Source organism: Alosa alosa, chromosome 2 (assembly GCF_017589495.1).
Source record: "Alosa alosa isolate M-15738 ecotype Scorff River chromosome 2, AALO_Geno_1.1, whole genome shotgun sequence".
Taxonomy (NCBI): Eukaryota; Metazoa; Chordata; class Actinopteri; order Clupeiformes; family Clupeidae; genus Alosa; species Alosa alosa.
The window spans coordinates 18,415,441-18,437,914 of NC_063190.1; the positions used below are offsets into that span (position 1 = coordinate 18,415,441).

General features: G+C 44.2%; 1 protein-coding gene across 1 annotated transcript; it reads right to left on the reverse strand.

Moving 5' to 3' along the window:
- Nucleotides 1-1,953: 1,953 nt before the first annotated feature.
- Nucleotides 1,954-15,854, reverse strand: LOC125290732 (sodium channel subunit beta-4-like). The gene is made up of 7 exons (XM_048237262.1): nt 15,772-15,854; nt 13,493-13,567; nt 12,713-13,052; nt 7,246-7,409; nt 6,201-6,423; nt 5,637-5,766; nt 1,954-4,902 (listed from the first exon to the last, which is right to left on the reverse strand). The coding sequence occupies exons 3-7, from the start codon at nt 12,798-12,800 to the stop codon at nt 4,806-4,808; spliced, it is 702 nt and encodes a 233-aa protein (XP_048093219.1). The 5' UTR covers nt 12,801-13,052; nt 13,493-13,567; nt 15,772-15,854; the 3' UTR covers nt 1,954-4,805.
- Nucleotides 15,855-22,474: the final 6,620 nt, after the last annotated feature.

The window sequence follows — 22,474 nt, forward strand, 5'->3', positions numbered from 1 at the left end:
AAAAACAATGTGCCCTAAAGTGTCAGAAATTACACAGATACACCTTTTAGAATTCATGGTTTAAGTTGGCCTACCCTATTCACCTTATTTGTGGGAGCCTACATCCGTCCGTTTTTCATCTTCTGTCCTCTGTTTACATAATGACGTGGTGCAGTCAGAGCAGATTAACTAGAATATTCTTCAACTTATATTTCTTTCTGCAATCAATATGGATATTCTATACAATATATGACTGACAGAAAAAAATAAGTTCACTTTTACATGGCTTAGGATGTGTCAGGCACTGTCTACCATCACATTAAAATCAATACAACACAGCTTTGGCAGAAAATAGAAAACCAGATTTCTGAATACTGAAGTGTCATGGCGACAGCCATTGTTGGCTCCCCAAAAAGATGCTGAGTGGTTGGCAGTAAATTTCCATGAGCAAGCTTAACAAAACATACCCAAATACATCTAAACACAGTTCTCAATGAATGTAAATATGAATTTCCCCCTAAATATATTCCTTTGAATTTCTTATCCTTATTAAGGCCCATATCCTTCATCAGAAATGCAGAGGAACACTGAAACCCTGAACAAACGTTCAAACTAAAAGGGAGGACTCTATCTATGTGCTCAGTATGCTATAGCTATAGTCAATTAGCATTTTGACAATCTTCCAAAAAAACACACACTCAAACTCTCTCTCTCTCTCTCTCTCTCTCTCTCTCTCTCTCTCTCTCTCTCTCTCTCTCTCTCTTTGTACATCAAGACATCAAGTTAGAATATACATACATCCAGTTATTTTAAAGATGTAGGAAGCTTTGCCCTGAAGTAAAGAATCTCCACTGCATATGCAATCTTAGGATGTTAGACTGAAGCTCTATCCAAACAAAACCTCATAAGCCAACCTAACTCTAAAGTGCCATCTAGTGCTACCATCAACTACGGTCATGATGCTACTTCATCATAAATCAGTGGATGTGCAGCACTAATTCCACATACACCTAATTTAAATAATAATTATAAAAAAAACCTTCCACACAGACCACTGAAGACTTTCTCACTATTGCATTTCAATCAAGTGATGATAGAGGAGGTATATTGCGTGTATGGGGTGGAGTGAGTGGTTGAGTAGTTAGCAATATGCTAACTTTACAGATCAAGTGAAAAGGAAGATCAGATTACAGAGGGTAATAACATTGAATGCCATTGCTTTTGTCATTCAGCTCCAGAGTACATGTATCTGTTGTATGAAAGGTAAGACTAGAAGCAAGATATGACAGCTTGAATGAACTCTTATTTATGTGTCCTCAGTTTAGAAAAACATAATTCCGCTACTCATCTAATCCTAGTCTAGTTTTATGAGTCATTTCTACTGACCATGGATATCCTCCAGGCAGACATATTTGCAGTTTCTCTGAATTGGGCATGTTAGAAACTGTTGAGTCCAAATCTCACATAATGCTAGGACATACCCAAGCAATTGTGCCTCTCCACTGGAGGTGCCTCAGGGTTCGATACTTGGTCCAATTTAAATATTAAGTACCTGCCTGAATGCTATCATCAGCTCATATGTTCTATTGCTGCTCTGCAGATGAGCCCCAATGTTACCTGTCATTCCAGACAGATGAGTCAAGTGTTTCAACAAACATTTCTGTTTCAAGACTCACAGCTATTCAGCCTGGCTAAGGAGGTTTCTTCTGACTACATACTTGCTCTGCTTTCTTTTGCACTTTCTTCAGTTTTCTAACAGCTACCTCAAAGTATATGCCAAGACTGAAGTTTGGTTTTACAAAATATGCCAGGGAATTAGTTTCAACAGTTTAAAAATGTTTTAAGAAAATGGGTAAGTGTCTCATTTGTGAGGCAAGCGTGTCATTGTTGGACTACATCCTTGGCATCATTTGCTGTAGTAGGGACCTGAAAAGTGGTAAACCTTTTTCAAGGGAGAGGGGGATAATTGGGGGTGACCTGTTTACACAGGTGTTCTGCAGGTGTAGGAACTATCCAGTCTTGCAGTAGCATCTCACTTTAGACGTCCCCATATATATGACTGATTTTGCTTCCTAGTCCTTGTCACTCCATTGTCTTTTCTTTACGCCAATGCACAGAATGTGTTATTGCCATTACCTTACATTTGTAGGAAATTATTTAGCAGTTGGTCTGAGCAGTTGCATAAATGTAGCTACAAACAGAAATGTAATGCATATGTATGTTTGTAGGTGCAGTGTGTGTGTGTGTGTGTGTGTGTGTGTGTGTGTGTGTGTGTGTGTGTGTGTGAAATATGTGTGTGAATGTGTGTGTGTGTATATGTGATGTATGTGAATGTATGTGTACATTCATGTTTACAAGCTCTCGGTATAAACCTCCTATGAGTACCACTTTGCTGGATCATCACTGAGCATTGGGCTCCCAACTCAGTTCTGTGGGCTTGGATACGATACTCCTGGGGTACAGGCCAGAGAGCATGCTTCTCAGAGCTGTCGTTAATTATAATTAGGTAACAGTTCAGATCAAAGCCCTGGCAGGTACATTACAGCCCTAAACGATCCACAGCAGACTCTCTGACACTGCTCCACGTGAGCCATAGGCAGATATATGCATGCACTTACACACTCTCTCATACACTCATACACATCATCACACACTCACCATCACTTATTAGGACACAATATACACACAGACAGACAGACGACAGACAGACACACACACACACACACACACACACACACACACACAGAATTATGTGTTATTGTAAAGCATGATTAGTAAGCATAAACTACTTTGACATGAAAAAAGTTTGAACCGACCTCTAAATACGTGGTTGGTAATATATGATTCATTCTGGGTTTCAAGTGAAAAAAACATCAAGTATATTTCTACTGTTAGGAGCTTTGTGTATCTATAAATCTGGCATTAGAACATGCTAAAATACATTGGTTAACTGTAGCTTTTAAGAGATTCATTCATTTATCAAGGAGCATGGGTCTTCGGATGGGATTGTCAGGTTCATTCATCTGCGTGTATTTTATCTGTCCTTTTTATAAGTTTTGCATCTTTTTAAACATTTTCTTTTTGTTTCTTTTTGCAGCGTTTATGTTTTGCATGTATTTGTTTGCATTACTTAGTCCTTTCCACCAGCAGGTGGCGATAGAAGCGCTTACAGGCACCTGTGTTTTTTTTTTTTTTTGTCATCGCAAGCAAAACATAAAAATAAAGAATGTCCCTGGGCTGAACCAGAAGCAGTGCCCTTCATTCCCCATAATTTTTCACCTCAGCCCCCCTTCCTAGAATAGGTGACTAAGGAAAAGTGCTGAACGGGTAGTTCAGGTTGTGCATGTAGTAGAGTATGGAAAGAATGAAAAACTGAGTTGAGGGGCCCACGCACTCTCAATGGTACATCACTGTGGTAACCTTGGCAATTGCATTACAACTGCATCAAGGCTACAGGATTGCATTACCTCTCTGTACTGCTCAAAATAGACTGTACGGGAAGAGAGAATACCAACAGTTTATTGCATCCACCACACAGCAGGCAGGCCCTTCTGCTAATGTTGACTATTTTAGGAATCTCATTAACCAGATTCCTCTAGCCAAGCGTTCCTGCACAGACAGAGGGAGTTATCCTTGACTCCCGATAGAGGGTGTGGCTGCACAGTGTGGCCGAAAGGACACAAACGAAGCACAGCTGAGTAACAGCTCTGGTCGACATCTGTCCTGGGAGCAGTTAACTAATGCCTGTGGGACGTGTGGGCCACAATAGACAAACTTGCGATGTTCCCTGGGGAATACATGCGATCCAGCTAAGAGCTGAGGTAAGGGCAAAACAACTTTCAGGGATGGTGTGAGGAAAACAGATGAGCAAGAAGAGAGAGAGAGAGAGAGAGAGAGAGAGAGAGAGACAGAGACAGAGAGAGAGAGAGAGAGGGAGGGACAATATTTTACCTGTCAGAGAGGTGCGTAAGTGAACCTGTGCAGGATTGGACAGGTTCACTGACCGTTTTTAACTAAGAACTAGGAGAGAGAAAGAGAGATAGAGAGGGGGTTGCTCCTTATCCAGCCCAGAAGAAAAACAATGAATAGCTTACATTTATCCCTGTCTCAAGCATAGTTTGCATAAAATAAATATATGCTATATTACTATTTCTTTACATTATCATAAGAAAAACAGTCCCACATGGTTCTGTGTACCATTCGACCACACAAGTGCATATAGAAATATATGCAGAAATGAAGAGTTCCCTCCAAATTGATTCATACACCTGAGAGAGAAGCATGAGTTGATATGTCCTATAGCTGCATCTGCAAAAGAAGCACCACAGTTCTAGACCAGGAGCCACAGATGGCATCCACTTTCCCTTTGCACTAGTGCACTCGAAAGGATAAGGTGCCATAAAAGAAACAAAATGTTGCACTAAGAGAAGTTCTCTAAGCATATACATTGCAGGGGAAAAAGAAGCAGCGATACCACAACACGAAAGGCTGTTAGACAAATCAAACGATGTGGAAATACAGGAGGTGTGGTTGTAGCCTATTGCTTAGTGTGGATCAGTGTGGGCTTTCATGTTTCGTGCCTAGTGTGGTAAATGGAAGCAGGAGGACTGGAGAGGTGTTTAGCCTGAAGGGGGTGCTCGTCTCATGTCCCTCCTGCATTTGGCATCGTTCTGCAGAGGTATGAGTCAAGAGGGAGGGTACTGTGTTTTGGATGATTTTGTTTTGTTTTGTTTTGTTTTGTTTTGTTTTGTTTTGTTTTGTTTTGTTTTGTTTTGTTTTGTTTTGTTTTGTTTTTGTTCTATGGGAATCTACATACATGCAGGCTCTCAGGCTTTCTTTGGTGTGGCTTTGGGCGTCGATTTGGATCCTGAGAGGCCGTTTTCTGTGTTATCGATCCCTGAAGACGTCACAAGGCACTCTTTACTGTGAGCCACAGACACAGATAGAAAAAGGACAGAGAGGATTATAGGGAGAGAGAAAGGGAAAGAGCAAACAAGTTATCCTCAAATAGGCTGGAATATCAATTCCTTTTTTGTCATCACAGAGTATTCTGGTCACATTTGTGTTGCATTTTGCCTGATTTTTGTCAAAATAAATTGAATGTGTAATTAAACCCCCCCCACCCCAACAAACTGGTTTGTGTCCTGTTCATTTTGAAAGACCATTAGCTATTCTGTGTCAGCTCCAGGAGTGGAGGGACTCATTATCTGCCATCCCACTCAGTGGTCATCACATACTGGATTTCCACATTGTATGTTCTTTTAATTCACATCAACATCAACGTCAACACCAACACATTGCATTTATATAGCACTTTTCAAGGCACCTAAAGTGCTTCACAGTGAAGGGAGAACTTCACTAACCACCACCAATGTGTGTAGCACCCACTTGACTGATGCACAGCCGACTAATGCTCACCACACACCAGCTTTGAGGTGGAGAGTAAGGAAAGGAATGCCACCGGGGGATGATTAGGGGGCCAGACTGAATGATCAGAATGTTGAGAATTTAGTCAGGACACCGGGGAAATCACTACTCCTTGCCAAGGGATCTTTTATGACCACAACGAGTCAGGATTAACGTCTCATCTGAAGGACGGTGTACGTGAATGGGATTCACTTGTTATTCTGTGTTGTGCTGTGTTAATGTTCACTTACTTTTTCTCGTCTAACTTTGCAATAATGAAGAGAGTCAAGTTCTTTATCAGAGCGTAGCACACGAGCAGGCCGATGAAGCCTCCCACACAAGAGGCGATCAGGATACCCAGACTGTTATCCACCACCTTCACTGGAGGAAGGGAAACCCAGAGCAGAACGTTAAAGGACAAACTTGTACGAACGTGTATCCCAAACAATTATGAAGATTGTCTCAGTAAACTGTATATAAATACAAAATCATACTGTGTGCACTTCACAGGGAAGTAAAAGAGTACTTAATATCAAATGTTCACTGGTACTGGTTGTATACTGTTATAACTGTGTATGTGACAAATAAAACTCTCTGAATCTGAATCTCTGAATCTGAATGTTCATATGTTACAAGACTAACTCTAACCGTAACCCCTCATTCCTCTTGTAATAACATGCATTAATATACTGTACATTAAATTGCTAAAATAGAGTCTACTGTATTAATTAATTAAGCACTACTGTAAAGGAAATAGGTAATCAAGGTTTGAAGCATCTTGTGCCACTAATTTTTGCCCCTCCCTAGCCACATACGTTCATCGACCACCACCAGGGTGAAGGTGGCATTGTGGAATCTGCCCTTCTCTTTGGGGTTCTTGCCATAGCAGGTGTAGACCCCTCCATCCTCAAAGGTGATATTCCAGAGCAAGATGGAGACATTCTGGTCCTTGGTGGAGCCTACAAACTCCACCCGGTCCTTGTAGATGTTTAGGTGTCGAGGCTCTGTGAACTCGTCCTTAATCACAGCGTCACACAGCTGTGTGTCAAACGAAAGATTAGGTTGAAAGTATACATGCATCATTTCCCTGAACGTCTTTCAATACATTACTTGGCTTCTCATGGTTGAGTGTGAGTGTTACTTCCTTCACAGTTGTTGGTGAACTTTTTGCTTAATCATTCTTGCAGATGCTTTATTGATTTGCTTGGTAAAAAAGTCGACCAATCAATAACATTAAACAATTATAGCCTATTGAAACCAAAGCACTCCACAGCCAATAGTGTTTCACATCTGTTCAGCATACACTTAATTAATTAAGCAGTTCTTATGAGTTATGGTATTATGATATTCAAGGATGTGGTAAAATAAGAGGTGGGTAAACTATGAATTCTGTGACCGTGGTCAGGTGGACTGCGCCATGCGGTATTAGATTGTTCATAGAGTGTTGATGAGTGTACATATTATGAATGTGTATAATACAGTGTTTACTTGCGTTTAGCCTCCACTACAGCCCTAATGATATTTGTTTATTTTCATTAGGCTATCATTGATATTGCATTGACATTATTGTGTATTATTGTTATTTTCCTTAATGTAGTCAAAACTGTTCACTGTTCATTTTTAACTGTTGCATTGTTTTTATTTGTTAGCCACTTTGGACAAAAGCGTCTGCTAAATCATATAACTATAACCATAACCATCAACATATCACCCAAAGAATATGAGAAAAATGTTTCATCAGTTGGAAAATCAGCTGGTTTCTGACTCAGCAACCAGATGGTGGACTCAGTGACCACTCTCATGACTCTGTGGCATCGTGGGTAATAGATGCAGACACAGGGGGAGGAAACAGGTCCTTACCCTGTTGGCCGGGTCGGTGTCGTTGAAGGACCATTGGAAGAAGAGGTCCTGGATGCCAACACAGCTGGCGTACTTGCAGGGCAGCAGGACGGTGCTGCCGTTGACCGCCTCCAGGTAAGGGATCTTTCCTGTGATCATCTCCAGAGCCTGGCCATACCACACACCTTACAGGGAGACACACAGCAGCTAGAGTGGGTGGGTTGCAACAGTAAACTACAGTAAGGCTTTGGGTTATTTAGAATTCTATTGGAGTATTCTATGGTTTCTTGAATGCCATCCTGACTTGGAATGTCAAGGTTTGTCTCTTAATGTAGTTGTTTACCTGACCAGTTTCCTCGTTGCTAATCATTCTCTCATCCCCCCTCCCCTCTCTCTCTCTCTCTCTCTCTCTCTCTCTCTCTGTCTTTCATAAACCATCAGCTCTGCCACCCATCATTAATCAGCCAAGGTCAGATGGGGACAGTTTCATAGTGCCACACAAACGCAGGCACTGGCACCCACCCACAAACTCTTTCTCTCTCTTTCTCTCTCTTGCTCTCTCCCTCTCATACACACACACACACACAGATGCAGTAGCAATAAAACATCTGTGCATGCATGCAACATTACAGACGCAACACGCCCTACTCCTACCCCCTTCAGCATCCGTCTGTTCCTCTCTGTCTCGCTCTCTCTGGTTAGCTTGTCTCAACCCGTCCTCCTCAATCCCTCTCCCTCTCTTTCATGCTGCAGACGAATACTGCAGAAACCCCCTCACAGGACAGAGAGGCTCTACGCCCCCCTCGACACACACACACACACACACACACACACACACACACTTCCCCTCCCTCCCTCGTCAGCTGCCATTCCCCCCTCTTTTCTCCCTATTTATTCTTCTCACTTCTCACTCTTTCTGCACCAGCATCTCTCTCTCTCTTCCTCTCTCTCTTTCTCTACCTATCTTCCTCTCTTTCCCTCTCATCCTCTCTCTCTGTCCTTCAATTCCGCTCTTCTTCTCTGTCTCTCCTCCTCACCCTCTCTCTGTGTCCCTCTCTCTCTGTCCTTCAATTCCTCTCTGTCTCTCTCTCTCTCTGTCTCTCTCTCTTTCTCTCTTTCTCTCTTTCTCTGTCTCTCTCTCTCTTTAATGTGGAAGACTGAATCAGCTGGTGGGGCGGGTGCCCCTGCAGTCAGTTCGTCTGAGAGGTGAGGAGCCGAAGCGAGCCCATGGATGCTAGAGAGAACCCAGCAGAGAGAGGGAGGAGGAGCCCATTTGTAGTTGTGGCTCATGTGGAACCAGGAAATGCCGGGAGATGTTACATGAATATGCATGCTTGCAGTGAAATATGACATGTGACTTATGGCTTGTCACCGCTTGTAAACTCATGACACACGTTGTTTTTAAAATCGCACAGCTTATTTTTGCCTCTGAGTTATATCGATACAGGCTGATAAGAGCAATGCAATGTGTAATCAAAAATAATGCAAAAATAGTGTTGCAAAGATCTGAAGGCTGGACTAATGTCATTATATCAACACAAGCATACAAGCACCGATTCAGCCCATGGCGTCTAACTAGCTGCCAGATGAGGCTATTCAGGGGTTCAGTCCCACCATAAACACTCTTTAGAGGGGGCTTGAGTGAATGAGAAAAAGGGCTGAGGTTGCAGAATGAGATGGTGTGATGGGATCTAACGTGCTAAGCCCACACTGTTGAGCAGAGCTAGTCAAACAAGACAAGTGTTTGTGTGTGTGTGTGGGTGGGGAGGTGGGTGTTGTCCAACAAATTTCTCATGAAGCCTTCTCTGCCTACTTGGAATAATATAAAAAACGTTTTTCTCGGAGAAAATCACTAAACAGCTGCAATGAACAGCCACTACTGTAATAGCAAACAATATACACTAAATGTGGATGCTGCTGCTGACGATTATAATGATGATGATGATGATGATGATGATGATGATAATGATATGATGATGACGATGATGATTATGAATACTTATGAATACTAATTCTTATTTGGGTCTGTCAGGCCAGAACTTAGCCCTCAGTAGACTGACACCAATTATCCCGACTCCAAGATCCAATCCATTCAATATTTACCTATATGCTGTTATTCCCACCAATGTCTGTCCTCATTGGTGCGACTTAGGGGACCACACTCCTCAAGAGATGACAAGTCACAAGACACCCAGCGTGTGTACACTGGCCAGGGCCTTGGGGCCTGTGGACTTGGACTGTCTCCCTAATGTATAAGCTGAGTGTCCCCAAAAGACCCAGGATGGGGCGTAGCTAAAAATGTGAAACTATCAGAAATAAACACATACAGTACACTGACAAACAAATGAACACTCTAGCTTTTGGTGGCACAGGGTTTGTTATGGTGAGTGTTTTGGTCCCATTTAAAGGTCATGTGACTGTAAAAGGGTCTGCTAATACCTTTTTTTTTAGTATATTTTTGGGCTTTTTATGCCTTTAATTATAGGGCAGTGGAGAGTGACAGAAAGTGAATGGGAAAGAGAGCAGGGGCGGGATCCGGAAAGGACCACGGGGTGGGAATCGAACCCGGGTCGCCGGCGTACGGTGCAGGTGCCCCAGCCAGTTGCGCCACAGCTGGGGCCTAGGGTCTGCTAATACCTTTACTGGGGCCAGTGACCTAAATCCTTAACCACATGTCCACATGTCAAAGAGACAAGCTGATCCTCTCCAAACCACAAGGTTATAGGCTTGATCTCCAAATATTGTTTGTACACGTTATGAGAGTGTGTGTGTGTGTGTGTGTGTGTGTGTGTGTGTGTGTGTGTGTGTGTGTGTGTGTGTGTGAGTGTGTGTGTGCACGTGTGTGTGTGTGTGTGTGCACGTGTGTGTGCATGTGTGTGTGTGTGTGTGTGTGTGTGTGTGTGTGTGTGTAAGCATGTGTGTGTGGTGGGATGTGTATGTGTGTGGGTGGGGAGTGTGTGGTTGATCATATGCTTTTTTGATTGGTGATGCAGTTGGCAGCAAGCGTGTGAGAGTAAATCTGATCCAGGCAGATGGATGTCCATTTACCCAGCTGTCCGCTGACATTCAGAATGGCCTTACACACTTTTCCTTGTGTGTGTGTGTGTGTGAGTGTGTGTGTGTGTGTGTGTGTGTGTGTGTGTGTGTGTGTGTGTGTGTGTGTGTGTGTGTGCATGATCTCACAGTGCAGCTTCGTGTTGTCTGACAGGAGGGGGTCTATACACGCCAACACGCACACACACACGCACACGCACACACACACACACAGACACACACATACACACACACACACACACACACTCACACACACACACACACACACAACTCACACAGGTAACTAGGTATGCGGTCATGAGGGGAGCAGATGAACATGTTGTGTGTGTAGGGGAGATTAATTGCACTATAGTGCTAACTATTCATTTACCAACCAGAAACCATCAGTTCATCAGTTAACTGAACTGCCGGTGGTGTATGCATGCCTTTGAGGTCATGTGCTTGCTAGATTTAGATCAACATTCCTTAATGGTGCTTTCCATCAACAGTCTGTCAACAGCATAAAAAGACACAAAACAGATAGCCTACTAGTGTCAAAAGAGACTGTCTTGTTTTTATATTTTACTATGTGTCACCTGTTTTACATGCCATCTATTTTGTAATTTGTGTTGCATTAAAAATGACAAATTTATGGCCATATTACTAGTTATATGGCCATAAACAAAGCTAAATTATTCAATTAGATATGACATGAATATAAACACAGTATATGATGATGATGATGATTATTATTATTATTTTTATTTTTATTATAATATCCTGTTTTGAGTCATAGCCTTGTGTGCTGTGTGCATGTCAGAGTGGGGGGTCGTCAACCACATATTTTTTTATGTATTCCCACTCCCACATGATCTTCTGCTTCCCACAGAGCCTTCTGACAGCCACTTCACATCACAAAGTTCCACTGATAGTCTTTCAGCATGCAGTGTGGTGCTATATGGTTCTCTATAACCTACATTGTCCCAATGTGATAAATCCAGCCACCGCTCATCTCTATCTGATGCTACATGACGCAATGTCTTTTTTCCATATGGCAAAGAGCGTAATTCTAAATACAGGCTGAAATGACAACAGATACCTCCATCTTTTTGTCCATATCACGTTTAGGATACTAAAGATGCTGCATTACCTTAAATATCTCCCAAAACACCTGCACACATACACACAGCAACCTTTCACAAACGCTATCTCCCTCTTTAAAAATCCAAATTCTACCCTGAGTTCTGATATCACGCATCTGGATCCGCAGACCCAGTGAGCTCATGTGGGGCACCTGCGTATATGACAACAGCGCGGGCCGGAGCCTGAGGAGGCTGCTCACTGCAGCGCATTGTTATTCCTGTGCTGGCCCCCCCTACAGCACACGCAGTAGATCCACCATGTCCCATTTACAGCTGATTCTGCTGCTGCTGCTGCCAGACATGTCAGATGCCAGACTCCTGGAGGCGCACAGGACCACAGCTCAATCTGAGGCAAAGCCTGACAGGTCTAGGGTTGGGTCTGGGAGTGGGGTGAGAGGGAGTGCGTACACACACACACACACATGCTCACACACACACAGCTAACACGGACAAACACACACACACACACACACACACACACACACACACACACACACACACACTTGCTCACACACACACAGCTAACACGGACAAACACACACACACACACACACACACACACACACACACACACACACACACACACGCTCACAGATAACACACAAACACACACACACAGAGATAATACAAACAAACATATACACACACACACACACACACACACAAACACACACACACACACACACACACACACACACACACACACACACACACACACACACACAAACACACACACACACACAGACATACAAACACACACACGCGTTCAAAGCAACATATGCTTATATTTACTTGAACACAGTAGCATTACAACCGTGACATTGCAGTGACATCCAAGAGAGATTATACTGGGAACTGCGCTACAAGCTGTTGCATCACCATGAAACACTGCATCAGGTATGACACTCCATGTAAAATACAGAGAAACAACTGTACAAGACATGCACCAACAGCTACGCCACAGAAAAAAACAAGAAGAGAGATCAGATTCCTAATGCAATCAGTGCTCTTTAGGATTTATTTTGGCTGCACTGTGTGTGTGTGTGTGTGTGTGTGTGTGTGTGTGTGTGTGTGTGTGTGTGTGTACCTGTGTCTGTGTGTCTGTGTGTTTGTGTCAGAAGTGTACATGAGAAGGTACAAACCACAACAGAAAATGAGAGAGAGAGATAGTGAGAGAGAGAAAGACATATATATATATATATATATATATAGAGAGAGAGAGAGAGAGAGAATGCACAGTAAAATCTACTTATCAACTTGGGACAGTGGAAGTGGATGAGTGAGATCCAGTGAGTGGTGACATCAAGTCTTACCCAGGATGAGTGTGACTAGCAGACTGGTCTTCAGGCGGGTTGAGAACAGCGTGCTCCGGGGCTGGACACCGGTACTCCTGGCCTCCATGGCTGCGTGTCTGCGTCCACGTCCTGTACCGCTTCGGCTGGACGTTCCACACCAGGCTCTGTCGCTGGTAGCGTTTGGTCCCAATTCCCTTTTTCGCAATAAGAGTTGTGACGCTGAAAGTTCCAAGCGAGAGGCGCTGCCAGAGCCTTTGTGATGCCTGTATGTGTTCCGTGTTCCGTCTGGCTCTGGTAGTGGACCAGGTTCCGTCTGGCCTGATTCCGTCTGGCTAGCTTCTGACCCCTTACAACAGCCCTGTCAGGGGGGAGAAGGTAGAAGTTAGTGGAAGGGTGGATGGTGGGTGATCTGATGGAGGAGCAGGACACGGATGAGAGAGAGAGAGAGAGAGAGAGAAGCTTATCAGTTAAACTAAATGCTACCACACCAACTATATAGAGCTAGAGCTCCAGAGAGAGGACTCTTTCTGATCAGTATGCCGAGCCTGTGCAAAGACGTAGACAGAACACCAGAACACACTGTATGTGTTAGTCTGACTCTGTGTGTGTGTGTGAGTTTATGTGTATGAGTGTGTGCGGCGTGTGTGTGTGAGTTTATGCATATGTGTATGAGTGTGTGCTGGTGCATGGGTGTGCTTGTGTGTGTGTGTGTGTGTGTGTGTGTGTGTGTGTGTGTGTGTGTGTGTGTGCGTGCGTGTGTGTGTGTGTGTGTTTGTGTGTGAGTGAGTGTGTGTGTACCTTTTTCACTGCGCAGGTGAGTATGTCCAGGCAGAGGGCAGTCAGCAGGCTGAAGGAGAGAGGGCAGTCAGCCGGCTGAAGGAGAGAGGGCAGTCAGACGGTATCCAGGGAAAGACCAGCCAGTGCTCCACTCCGCTCCACTCCGAGACGTTCCCTCTCCCTGTGTCTCTATCTCTGCGTGCGTGCGTGCGTGCGTGCGTGCGTGCGTGCGTGTGTTCCTGGACGGAGCGCTGCGGACGGCAGAGGATGTCAGCCGCAGACCTGATGGCTCCTGGGCTCATGGATGGGATGAGTCCAACCGGCTCCTCCCAGCAGTAGCAGCAGGCAAGAGGCTACCGTAGCGTCTCTCTCTCTCTCTCTCTCTCTTTCTCACTCTCTCTCTCTCACAGAAAAGCCAGAATCTGGCTCTCACTCAACTTTTCTCTGCTCCTCTGCTCTGCCTATCCCTCCCTCCCTCCCCTATTCCTCTCTCGTCCTCTCTCACTCTCCCTCTCTCTCTCTCCCCCTCCCTCCCTCTATCTCTCAGAGGTGCGTTTGCAGACTCAGGCAGTTTTGTCAGCCAGTGTTACTGGGGCTCAAGAGGAAGTTCTGCAATGCAGGTTTGAGGCAGGCAGTGGGGAGGGCACCCCATTGGGACCTCGTGAGGTTTTTTTTTTTAACACAGTTTACACCCGCCCGAGTCACCGCCTACAGACGGGACATGTGTACGGCACAGTCCTGTGGGGTGACGTTTGCAGTGTGAGGCTATAACATCCCACTAGTGTTCAGTGTACGGGCGATCATGAGGGAGGTAGAGGACAGAAACATACAGTGTAAATAAACAGTTGGCAGTAGCAAACAGCCACAGTGGGGGATTTTTATGAGGATGTAAGCGGTAGCATTTGTTAGCAGGTGCAATCACCTGCAAAGTGACTGTGACTTTGAAGGCTACCTCTTCCCTCTCTCTCTCTTCCCACCCCCTTTTTCTCCTCTCTCTCTTTTTCTCTCTCTCTCTCTCTCTGGCAGTGCTTCTATCATTCTCTTCTCATGATGGATTGCCAGAGTTGAGTTTCTTATGACTCTGCATTTCTCTCTCTCCCTCGCTCTCTCTCTCCCTCGCTCTCTCATTTTCTCAGGGTGTTATTGATAGAATGGTACGCCAGGAGGTGAGAGGGTGGAGTCCTTTCCTTTATGACTCCGATTTTCTCTCAGGGCAATCTGCACCTGGGAGGCGACCTAATGGACACCGTCTCTCTCCCTAAATCTCTCTCATTTTCTCAGGGTGTTATTGATAGAATGGTACGAGGGGAGGTGGGGGAGGGGTGGGATCCTCCTTTCCCTTCCTATTGCAGAGTGTCCGATTTTCCTGAGTCAGGGCAATCTGCACCTGGAGACGACCTAATGGACACACGTGTGTGTGTGTGTGTGTGTGTGTGTGTGTGTGTGTGTGTGTGTGTGTGTGTGTGTGTGTGTGTGTGTGTGTGTGAGAGAGTGTTTGTATGTGTTGGTGTGTGAGTGCATGCATGTGTGTGTGTGTGTGTGTATGTACATGTGTGTATGTGCACACAAGTGCAAGTGAATAGTAAACGTGAATGTATGTAATTACTTTATTTACTGTGAAATATACTGTATCCTAAACACATATACACACAAGGTGAGAGAGGAAGAGAGATCAGCTATTACATACAGTATCTGTTGAGTCATCTAGCCTCAGTTCCCAGGACCCGACGAATCATTAAGCCAAAACTGCAGAAGAAGCAGTGTGTGTGTGTGTGTCTGTGTGTGTGTGTGTGTGTGTGTGTGTGTGTGTGTGTGTGTCTGTGTGTGTGTGTGTGTGTGTGTGTGTGTGTGTGTGTGTGTGTGTGGTAGCATTAAGTGAAACAGAGCTGACGTCTACAGTAACAGGGGTCTGTGTATTAAACCCTGTCTGTTAAACTCCTTGTGCCTCTGCAACGAATCATTAAGCCAAAACTGCAGAAGAAGCTTCCCAGAAGGCCAGAGTGAAAGAGGCAGGGAGGCAGGAGGAGTAGAGTGACATGGAAATAGATAAGTGAGTTGGGTTGGGGTTGGGAAACGTACCTGCCCATAAATGGTTGAATGGCGTGTGTGTGTGTGTGTGTGTGTGTGTGGTTGCATTAAGTGAAACAGAGCTGATGCCTACAGTAACAGGGGTCTGTGTATTAAACCATGTCTGTTAAACTCCTTGTGCCTCTGCAACGAATCATTAAGCCAAAACTGCAAAAGAAGCAGTGTGTGTGTGTGTGTGTGTGTTTTTAGTCTATGGAAACGGGTTGTCTCACCTGTGTAGTCAAAGAGAGGAGAGGAGAGGAGAGGAGAGGGAAGGTGTGGCAGGGATTTGGATTTGTTCATTCGATCCTGACACGACCTGAATACTGTTGAAATACGGACTCTCAGATGAAATAGGTCAAAAGAACAGATATCAGAGAGAGAGGGGGGGGTTGAAGAATCTCCTCATGGAACGGGTTGCAGTGCACATGAAAGAAAAGCTATATCCGGGGACGTGCTTTCTCACTCACACTTCCCTCCATGTCACCTGAATTCTTCTTCTTCTGTCCCTTTTTGTCACTTGCTTTTCTTCTCTGCTGGACTGCAGTCGATCGCTTCATTATGACTTAACCCTTTGTCATTCATTGACGCCTAGTTTTTCTTTTTTTCTCTGACTTTTTTTCCCTCTTCTTGTGTTTTCCTTGTTTCTAGGACTTTTTGATGGAGTTGAGAAGGAGAGGGGAGGTAAGAAGCCACGTCTGGAAAACTTTTTCTCTCGGTCAGCTCTGGGTGGCTGGCCACTGCTAGTCACCATTCAACACATTTTGCTTCTCTTGCAAATATGGTTATATTGCTGATATCTTATTTATGATTGGTTCCTCTAGGTTCATGTTCTATTTATGGAAAGAGGTTTTGGTGTGTGTGTGTGTGGGGGGTAGGGTCACATCTGGTCAGTTTGATCTTTTGATTACAGCTGTAATGTAATGTAATGTAATGTAATCAGCTTTTGACGATTAACATGAAATATAATGCACTATAATAACTATCATTCAAGGGTATTTTTGTGATTTGTTATAGGCTACTTGTAATCTTGGTTTGACATTTATTAGCAGCATGTAGTGAAAGTCCTCAATCTATTGAGGTAATGTTGTAAAGATGTCACATTGTGTATGATAATGTGCTATATAAATACATTTTAATTTTAATTTTAACTATATGCCATAGTGTATGAATGTATTTTAATGCATAAATGAGCAACAGAAACCAGAATAACTGTCAGGAAACATGAAATTGAAGTTGAGGATGAAGATATCTGTGTTTAAAGATTAGTTAAATAGAACATTATGATTTTTAGTCATTCAAATGTCATACACCTATAAAACTAACAGACCATTCATGTATGTATTTCTGTCAAGAGATCAGGTAGCCTAGTCACAGTAACTAAACACTCATACTTGCTATCATACAGAAAAATGATCAAATATTAATGGATGTTACACTGTGTAATATGCTTGTGTGGGACAGTGAGGTTGTGGGGCTGGGATGCTTTTACTGTTTTGACTTTTGGCAGCGTGGAGGAGACTGCAGTGGTGCAGTTGTGAGTGTCGTTTTGGCCACGGGTGGAGCGAGGCTGCAGTGGTGCAGTTGTGAGCAAACTTTTCAGGCTGGGGCACGGTCCTGCAGCACTCTCTCTCCCCTCTCTCTCTCTCTCTCTCTCTCTCTCTCTCTCCTCTCACAGCTGAAGAGTCTCTTTCTCGTCTTTTCCTGGAAGGCTTCCCAGTGCTGCTGCAATTTTTCTCTATCACAGGTCTTATGCCCAGGCAGTGCTTGTAAGAACGCACAGACACAGACACACACACACACACACACACACACACACACACACACACACACACAGAGATATAGGAGTATGTGCTCTACAAAGCAGAACAAGAGGAAGAGAGAGAGAGAGAGAGAGAGAGAGAGATGAGTTCCTCTGCATTCACTGACTTACTGCAGCAGACACACACACACACACACACACACACACACACACACACAACACACCTCCACTCTAATTCATATGCATACACACACACACAATTTATGGGAGAGGCAAATATAATAAATTTCTGCACAAAACATAGAATCTCTCTGCCTTCCTTTCCCACCGATTACAGAACCTAATCAATCACGGGAGGAAATGATCATATCTTAGAGGGTGACATGGACACACAAAAGAGGATCAGTGAGGTGCCATATGGCAGTTCTCATGCACACACCTCCTACCTGCCCATACACAGTCCTTCCTGACGCCCGCATGACTCGAGTGTCACCCGCACCAGCAGTATGGTGTGAGTAATGCCAAAACCTGTGCATCAATCTCAACTAGCCAGATGAATGAGATAATGAATTGTGAAGCATCTACCTTTTCTCCTCTCTTTCTTGCTCTCGTGTTCTCTTCTCAATCCTTCCCCTTGCCTCTCACCATCTCTACTTCATTATTTTCTCTCATTTCGATCTTCTGTCTTTCAGTCAAGGTCACGGAATAAATGTAAGGCCAGATGCTGAGCTGTCTCTCTGCCCTGGGTGTCTGTGTTCCATCTTGTGCCATAAAGCGGCTCTAAACAGCCACAAGACTGGCCAGCGACATGCAACCTTGAACAAGCACCAAAGGCAAAGCCCAACAGTCTTTTCGAATTTATTACGATGTGCGCCTATCCGTCTCAGCTTAGCCCTTGCATATTGTGAGCCCTTGCTGTGTATCAGGATTCTGGCTCCTGAAAGTCTCTGTTAATCTTCTGTCTGGAATGTTACTGTATCAATCGCCTTTATTATGACTGCTCCTGTGGTGCTCTCCTGCTTGTAGGGTCTCAGAGATCAGTGGACTGACTTTTGTGTGTTGATTAATGCACATTTGTGTGTGTGTGTGTGTGTGTGTGTGTGTGCACGTTTGTGTTTGTGTGTTGCTATGCAATGCTATGTTTCTTTATGTGTAACATTTTGCTACTAATGATGAGTCCAGTCTAAGTGGCTAAGGGCAGGAAAAGAGTGGAGACTTACAGAGGAGACCTGGGAGCCACTACTGTCTTGGGCCACTTCATTCTCCCACCCTGAAACTAGTTCTCATGGCCAAGAACGACTTGTGTAAAGGCCTTGTTTGAGGTTAGCTACTGGCAAGGGCGCTGCTAGAAAATGTGGGCCCTATGACAGACAATAATTCTCAACATCCCCCCCTCTCTCTCTGGGGGCCCCCTGTCAATGCTGTGCCCTTAGAATCGTCCTAACCCCCCCAGCGGTGCCCCTACTGGCTTTAGACCCGTCCTGTAACTACCCATTACGGTTGTTATGGTGTATTGAAGAGGCACCGTGTCAGTAGGCTACCTTTGCTCGCAGGGCTTAAAGCCAGGAACATTCCTGTGCCTGAAGTTATCAGACATTTATGAGGACGTCATACAAACTGTAGTCTAATTGCCTATTTTCAAATCTTAAACGTACCGGCCCATGCCTAAATTCAGGCACAGTGCCTGGACACTTTCAGCCCTGTGCTCTTGAGGTCTCACTCGGCTCCGAGGAGGAACTGAGCAGCACATACCTGTGCTCTGAATAGCTTGGTCAAGTCCCGCATACTGAATAAGTATGACTCATCGGGCAGGTGCTGCACCTGCTCTGGCTGCTGACCTCAGACAGTGTGCTGACGCATGTTGTCAGCTGTTTATTTAAACAAGTCAGGGGGACTGAAAAAAGCCCAACTTCAGCAGAATGGGGACAAAAATTACCGGGAATTCTTCACTTTCAGTGTCTTGCTTAGATGCACCAAAGGCAGTGAATCATCTAAAAACTTATCTGATTATGGTCTGCGACTAAACTGTTACGACCACATTTCACTGCAGGGAAAGAGGTAAGTCTCTAGGTTGTAACTGAATTCCAACTTCACAGTTAGGTACATTCATGGTGCAATTCAAAGCTGAAATACATAGCCATACCTTCAAACTACGTCCCTGCTTAACCTATGGTGTCCCTTAACCAAATAAAGGAATATAGTCTCTCAACTTATCTTCCATGTTTTTTGTAAATCCTTCTCCCTCTCATCTTCTAGCCTCAGCCTGGGACAGACACACCTACCAAAAGGACATCCAGGCTGTTTCGAATGACTGGGTGTGAGAGCCTGTGGCTCGTGTCCAGCATGGGTCGACAGCAACCACAGACATAGTATTGAGTTTTACTCCACCTGGTGGAGGCGAGAAGGACTGGCACTGCTGATTTGTGATGTCATGGCTATAAACCATGGCAGCATAATTCATACAGAAAATGTGCTAATTTCATCACAATTTGCAAATCTGTTTTGACTGTATTCACATAATAACCCCATTATAAAGAGCGGTTGCCAAGGATCCCACTAGTATGATCATTACTTGAGAGTAAATTAATAGACACTTTACACTTTTTTCTTCTACACTACATCCTCTTGGTGAGCAAATCTGTTAGGGCATAGACATGGCAAGTAAACCTCATGACCTAAACCTCTGAACGAGAGACTGATTGTAACCAAATGAGAGTGTTTACACTAAATACAGTAGGCCTACAGGTTGCTACTTCAAGGTTTATGTCAAGTCAAAGCGTGTCAACTCCTCCCTTAATAGTACGGTGTTTTGTGTAATTCCGTTGGATTTTCTTGTAAAAATTGATTTTTTTTGCATATTTTGCTAGTATAGAGTCTAAGGAACAAGAATTTTTTTGTCTTCAAATTTCCACGATCCATTTTCACACTTAGATGACATCATCATTTATAATGCATAATTAAGACTGGGACTACTATCACTTGGGGGTCAAATGTGAGAAAACACTGGTAAAGAGGGTATTCTGCCTAATTTTTGGGTGCTGATTCTGAATATCATATTTACTTTTTTAGTTTTAAACCTGCTAATTAGCATTTGCGGCCTAAAACTGGCCTCCATAGGCAACATAAAATGGGTGAATAGGGTAAAAAATTTAACTCCTTGATATTCTTATGAAACTTTACTAGTTGATTATTTATGTAGATACAATATTTATTTGGATTACAAGTTTTCTGAAAATATATGTTTATGCATGTAATTTAACAATATCTCATTAATTTTTCCCTCACAGGATCAAAAAAGTATATATAATAATTATTCACTAATTTGCATACATTTCAATTACAAACATCTGAATATTGGATAGTTAACATTGAATGTAGTCAGGTTCAGGTTGGCCTTCAGAACTTTTTCTGGATTCAGAGCCTTAAAAGAATGGCTTGTTCAAGCGCCAGTCCTAGGTTATGCCGATTTCAGTCATCCCTTTATCTTAGACGGATACAAGCCATGCAGGATTGGGGGCAGTTCTGTCACAGGAGAAGGATGGGTTACAGCGACCAATAGCCTTTGCTAGCCGGGGCTTGTGGCCAAGTGAGAGGAACATATCAAATTATAGTGCCATGAAACTCAAACTCCTTGCAGTCAAGTGGGCAATCACAGAAAAAAATGGACCATCGCAATCGCAATGCCAATACCCTTTCTAGGCTTCCCACAAGCCCCACTAACACTTTGCGATCTGTGTCACACGGCCTGGACGTCCCCCTGCCGCTTGCCATTGCCAACATGCAAGCCTCGAGTGCACCTATCCAAGAATTCACACTATACTGAATTTGCACTCATTCACTCCTCAGCACTCATGACCCCCCCCCCACACACACACCTACATGACTTTTAGCACTTTTACATCTCTCCTTATGCTACAGACCTTTTATTTATTTTCTTATTTCATCACACGTCAAAACACACACACACACACACACACACACACACATACACACACACACACACACACATATCTGACTTTCTCCAACTTTTGCACATCCCCATCCCCAACACACACACACACTTACATCATCACTGTCATCACCTCACATACATACAGCACACTGCTTGCTACAGTAAGCCTCCTCTACATACTTGCTGCACACTGCCCCCCCCCCCCCCCCATACACAACACATTGTCTCATGAGGAAGCTTCTCCCACTCACATATTGCACACTGCCCTCTCCCCACATACACAGCACACTATCCCATCTCCCCTGTCATCCCCCCAACACACACACCAAGACCCCTGGCAGTTGGGTTAGCCCCTTGAGCCGTGGATCTGCCCAAGGTTTCTTCCTAGGTAAGTTTTTCCTTGCCCCTGTTACTCTTGGGTGCTCCTTGTTGGTGCCCCCACCCCAATCCCAATCCTCCCCCACCTTTCTTATGCAGCCCTTGCCACTTAATCTACTAAACCCCTCTTCTACTGCACTTTTTACCCCCCCCCCCCATAAATGCACAAATAGGCTGACACCAGACATAATTTCACTGCATTTCTTACTTCCAGTAACTATATGCATGTGACAATAAACTTCCTTGTATCCTTGTATCCAGTTAATAAAGCAGTGGTCCCAGATACAGGAAGTGGATGGGACCTTGTACCGAGCGATCCAGGCTCCTCCTTCCAGGGATCCAGTGCTGCAGCTTTTACTGCCAAAGGTGTTGAGTTGAAGTGCTCACTAGCATACACAACAACTACGGCCATCTGGGGGTGGACCACAGATTTGATATGACAGAGGTGCTACTGGCCCCAGATGTGGCATGAGGTGCAAAAGTGGTGTTCTGAGTGTGGCACTGTGTGGTTGCTAAAGCAAGACAACCCAAGCCAGAACCTTCTTGGGAAATATGTTAGCCACTAAGCCTTTGTAGATAATCTCCATTGACTTTACTCTCTTGGATTGGGCTAGCACAGGACAAGAGAATGTCACAAATGTTTTCTCAAAGTTTACCCAGGCCTTTCTCACCCCTGATCAGAGAGCTTCCACCGTAGCTAAGTTTCTAACTGAGAGATAGTTCTATGTGTATGGCGTGCCAAGGAGAATCCACTCTGATCAGGGGTGCAGCTTTGAGGGGGAGCTGTTGAAGCACCTGTGTGACACATACATCATAACAAAGACTAGAACCACCACTTATCATC

Excerpts from the sequence above, each read along its gene's own strand:
- LOC125290732 (XM_048237262.1), bottom strand. The coding sequence starts at position 12,800 with ATGGAGGCCAGGAGTACCGGTGTCCAGCCCCGGAGCACGCTGTTCTCA. Across the intron at positions 7,410-12,712 it reads GCTAGTCACACTCATCCTGG|GTGTGTGGTATGGCCAGGCT; the intron begins GTAAGACTTGAT and ends TCTCCCTGTAAG. Across the intron at positions 4,903-5,636 it reads GCAAAGTTAGACGAGAAAAA|TAAAGAGTGCCTTGTGACGT; the intron begins GTAAGTGAACAT and ends TGTGGCTCACAG.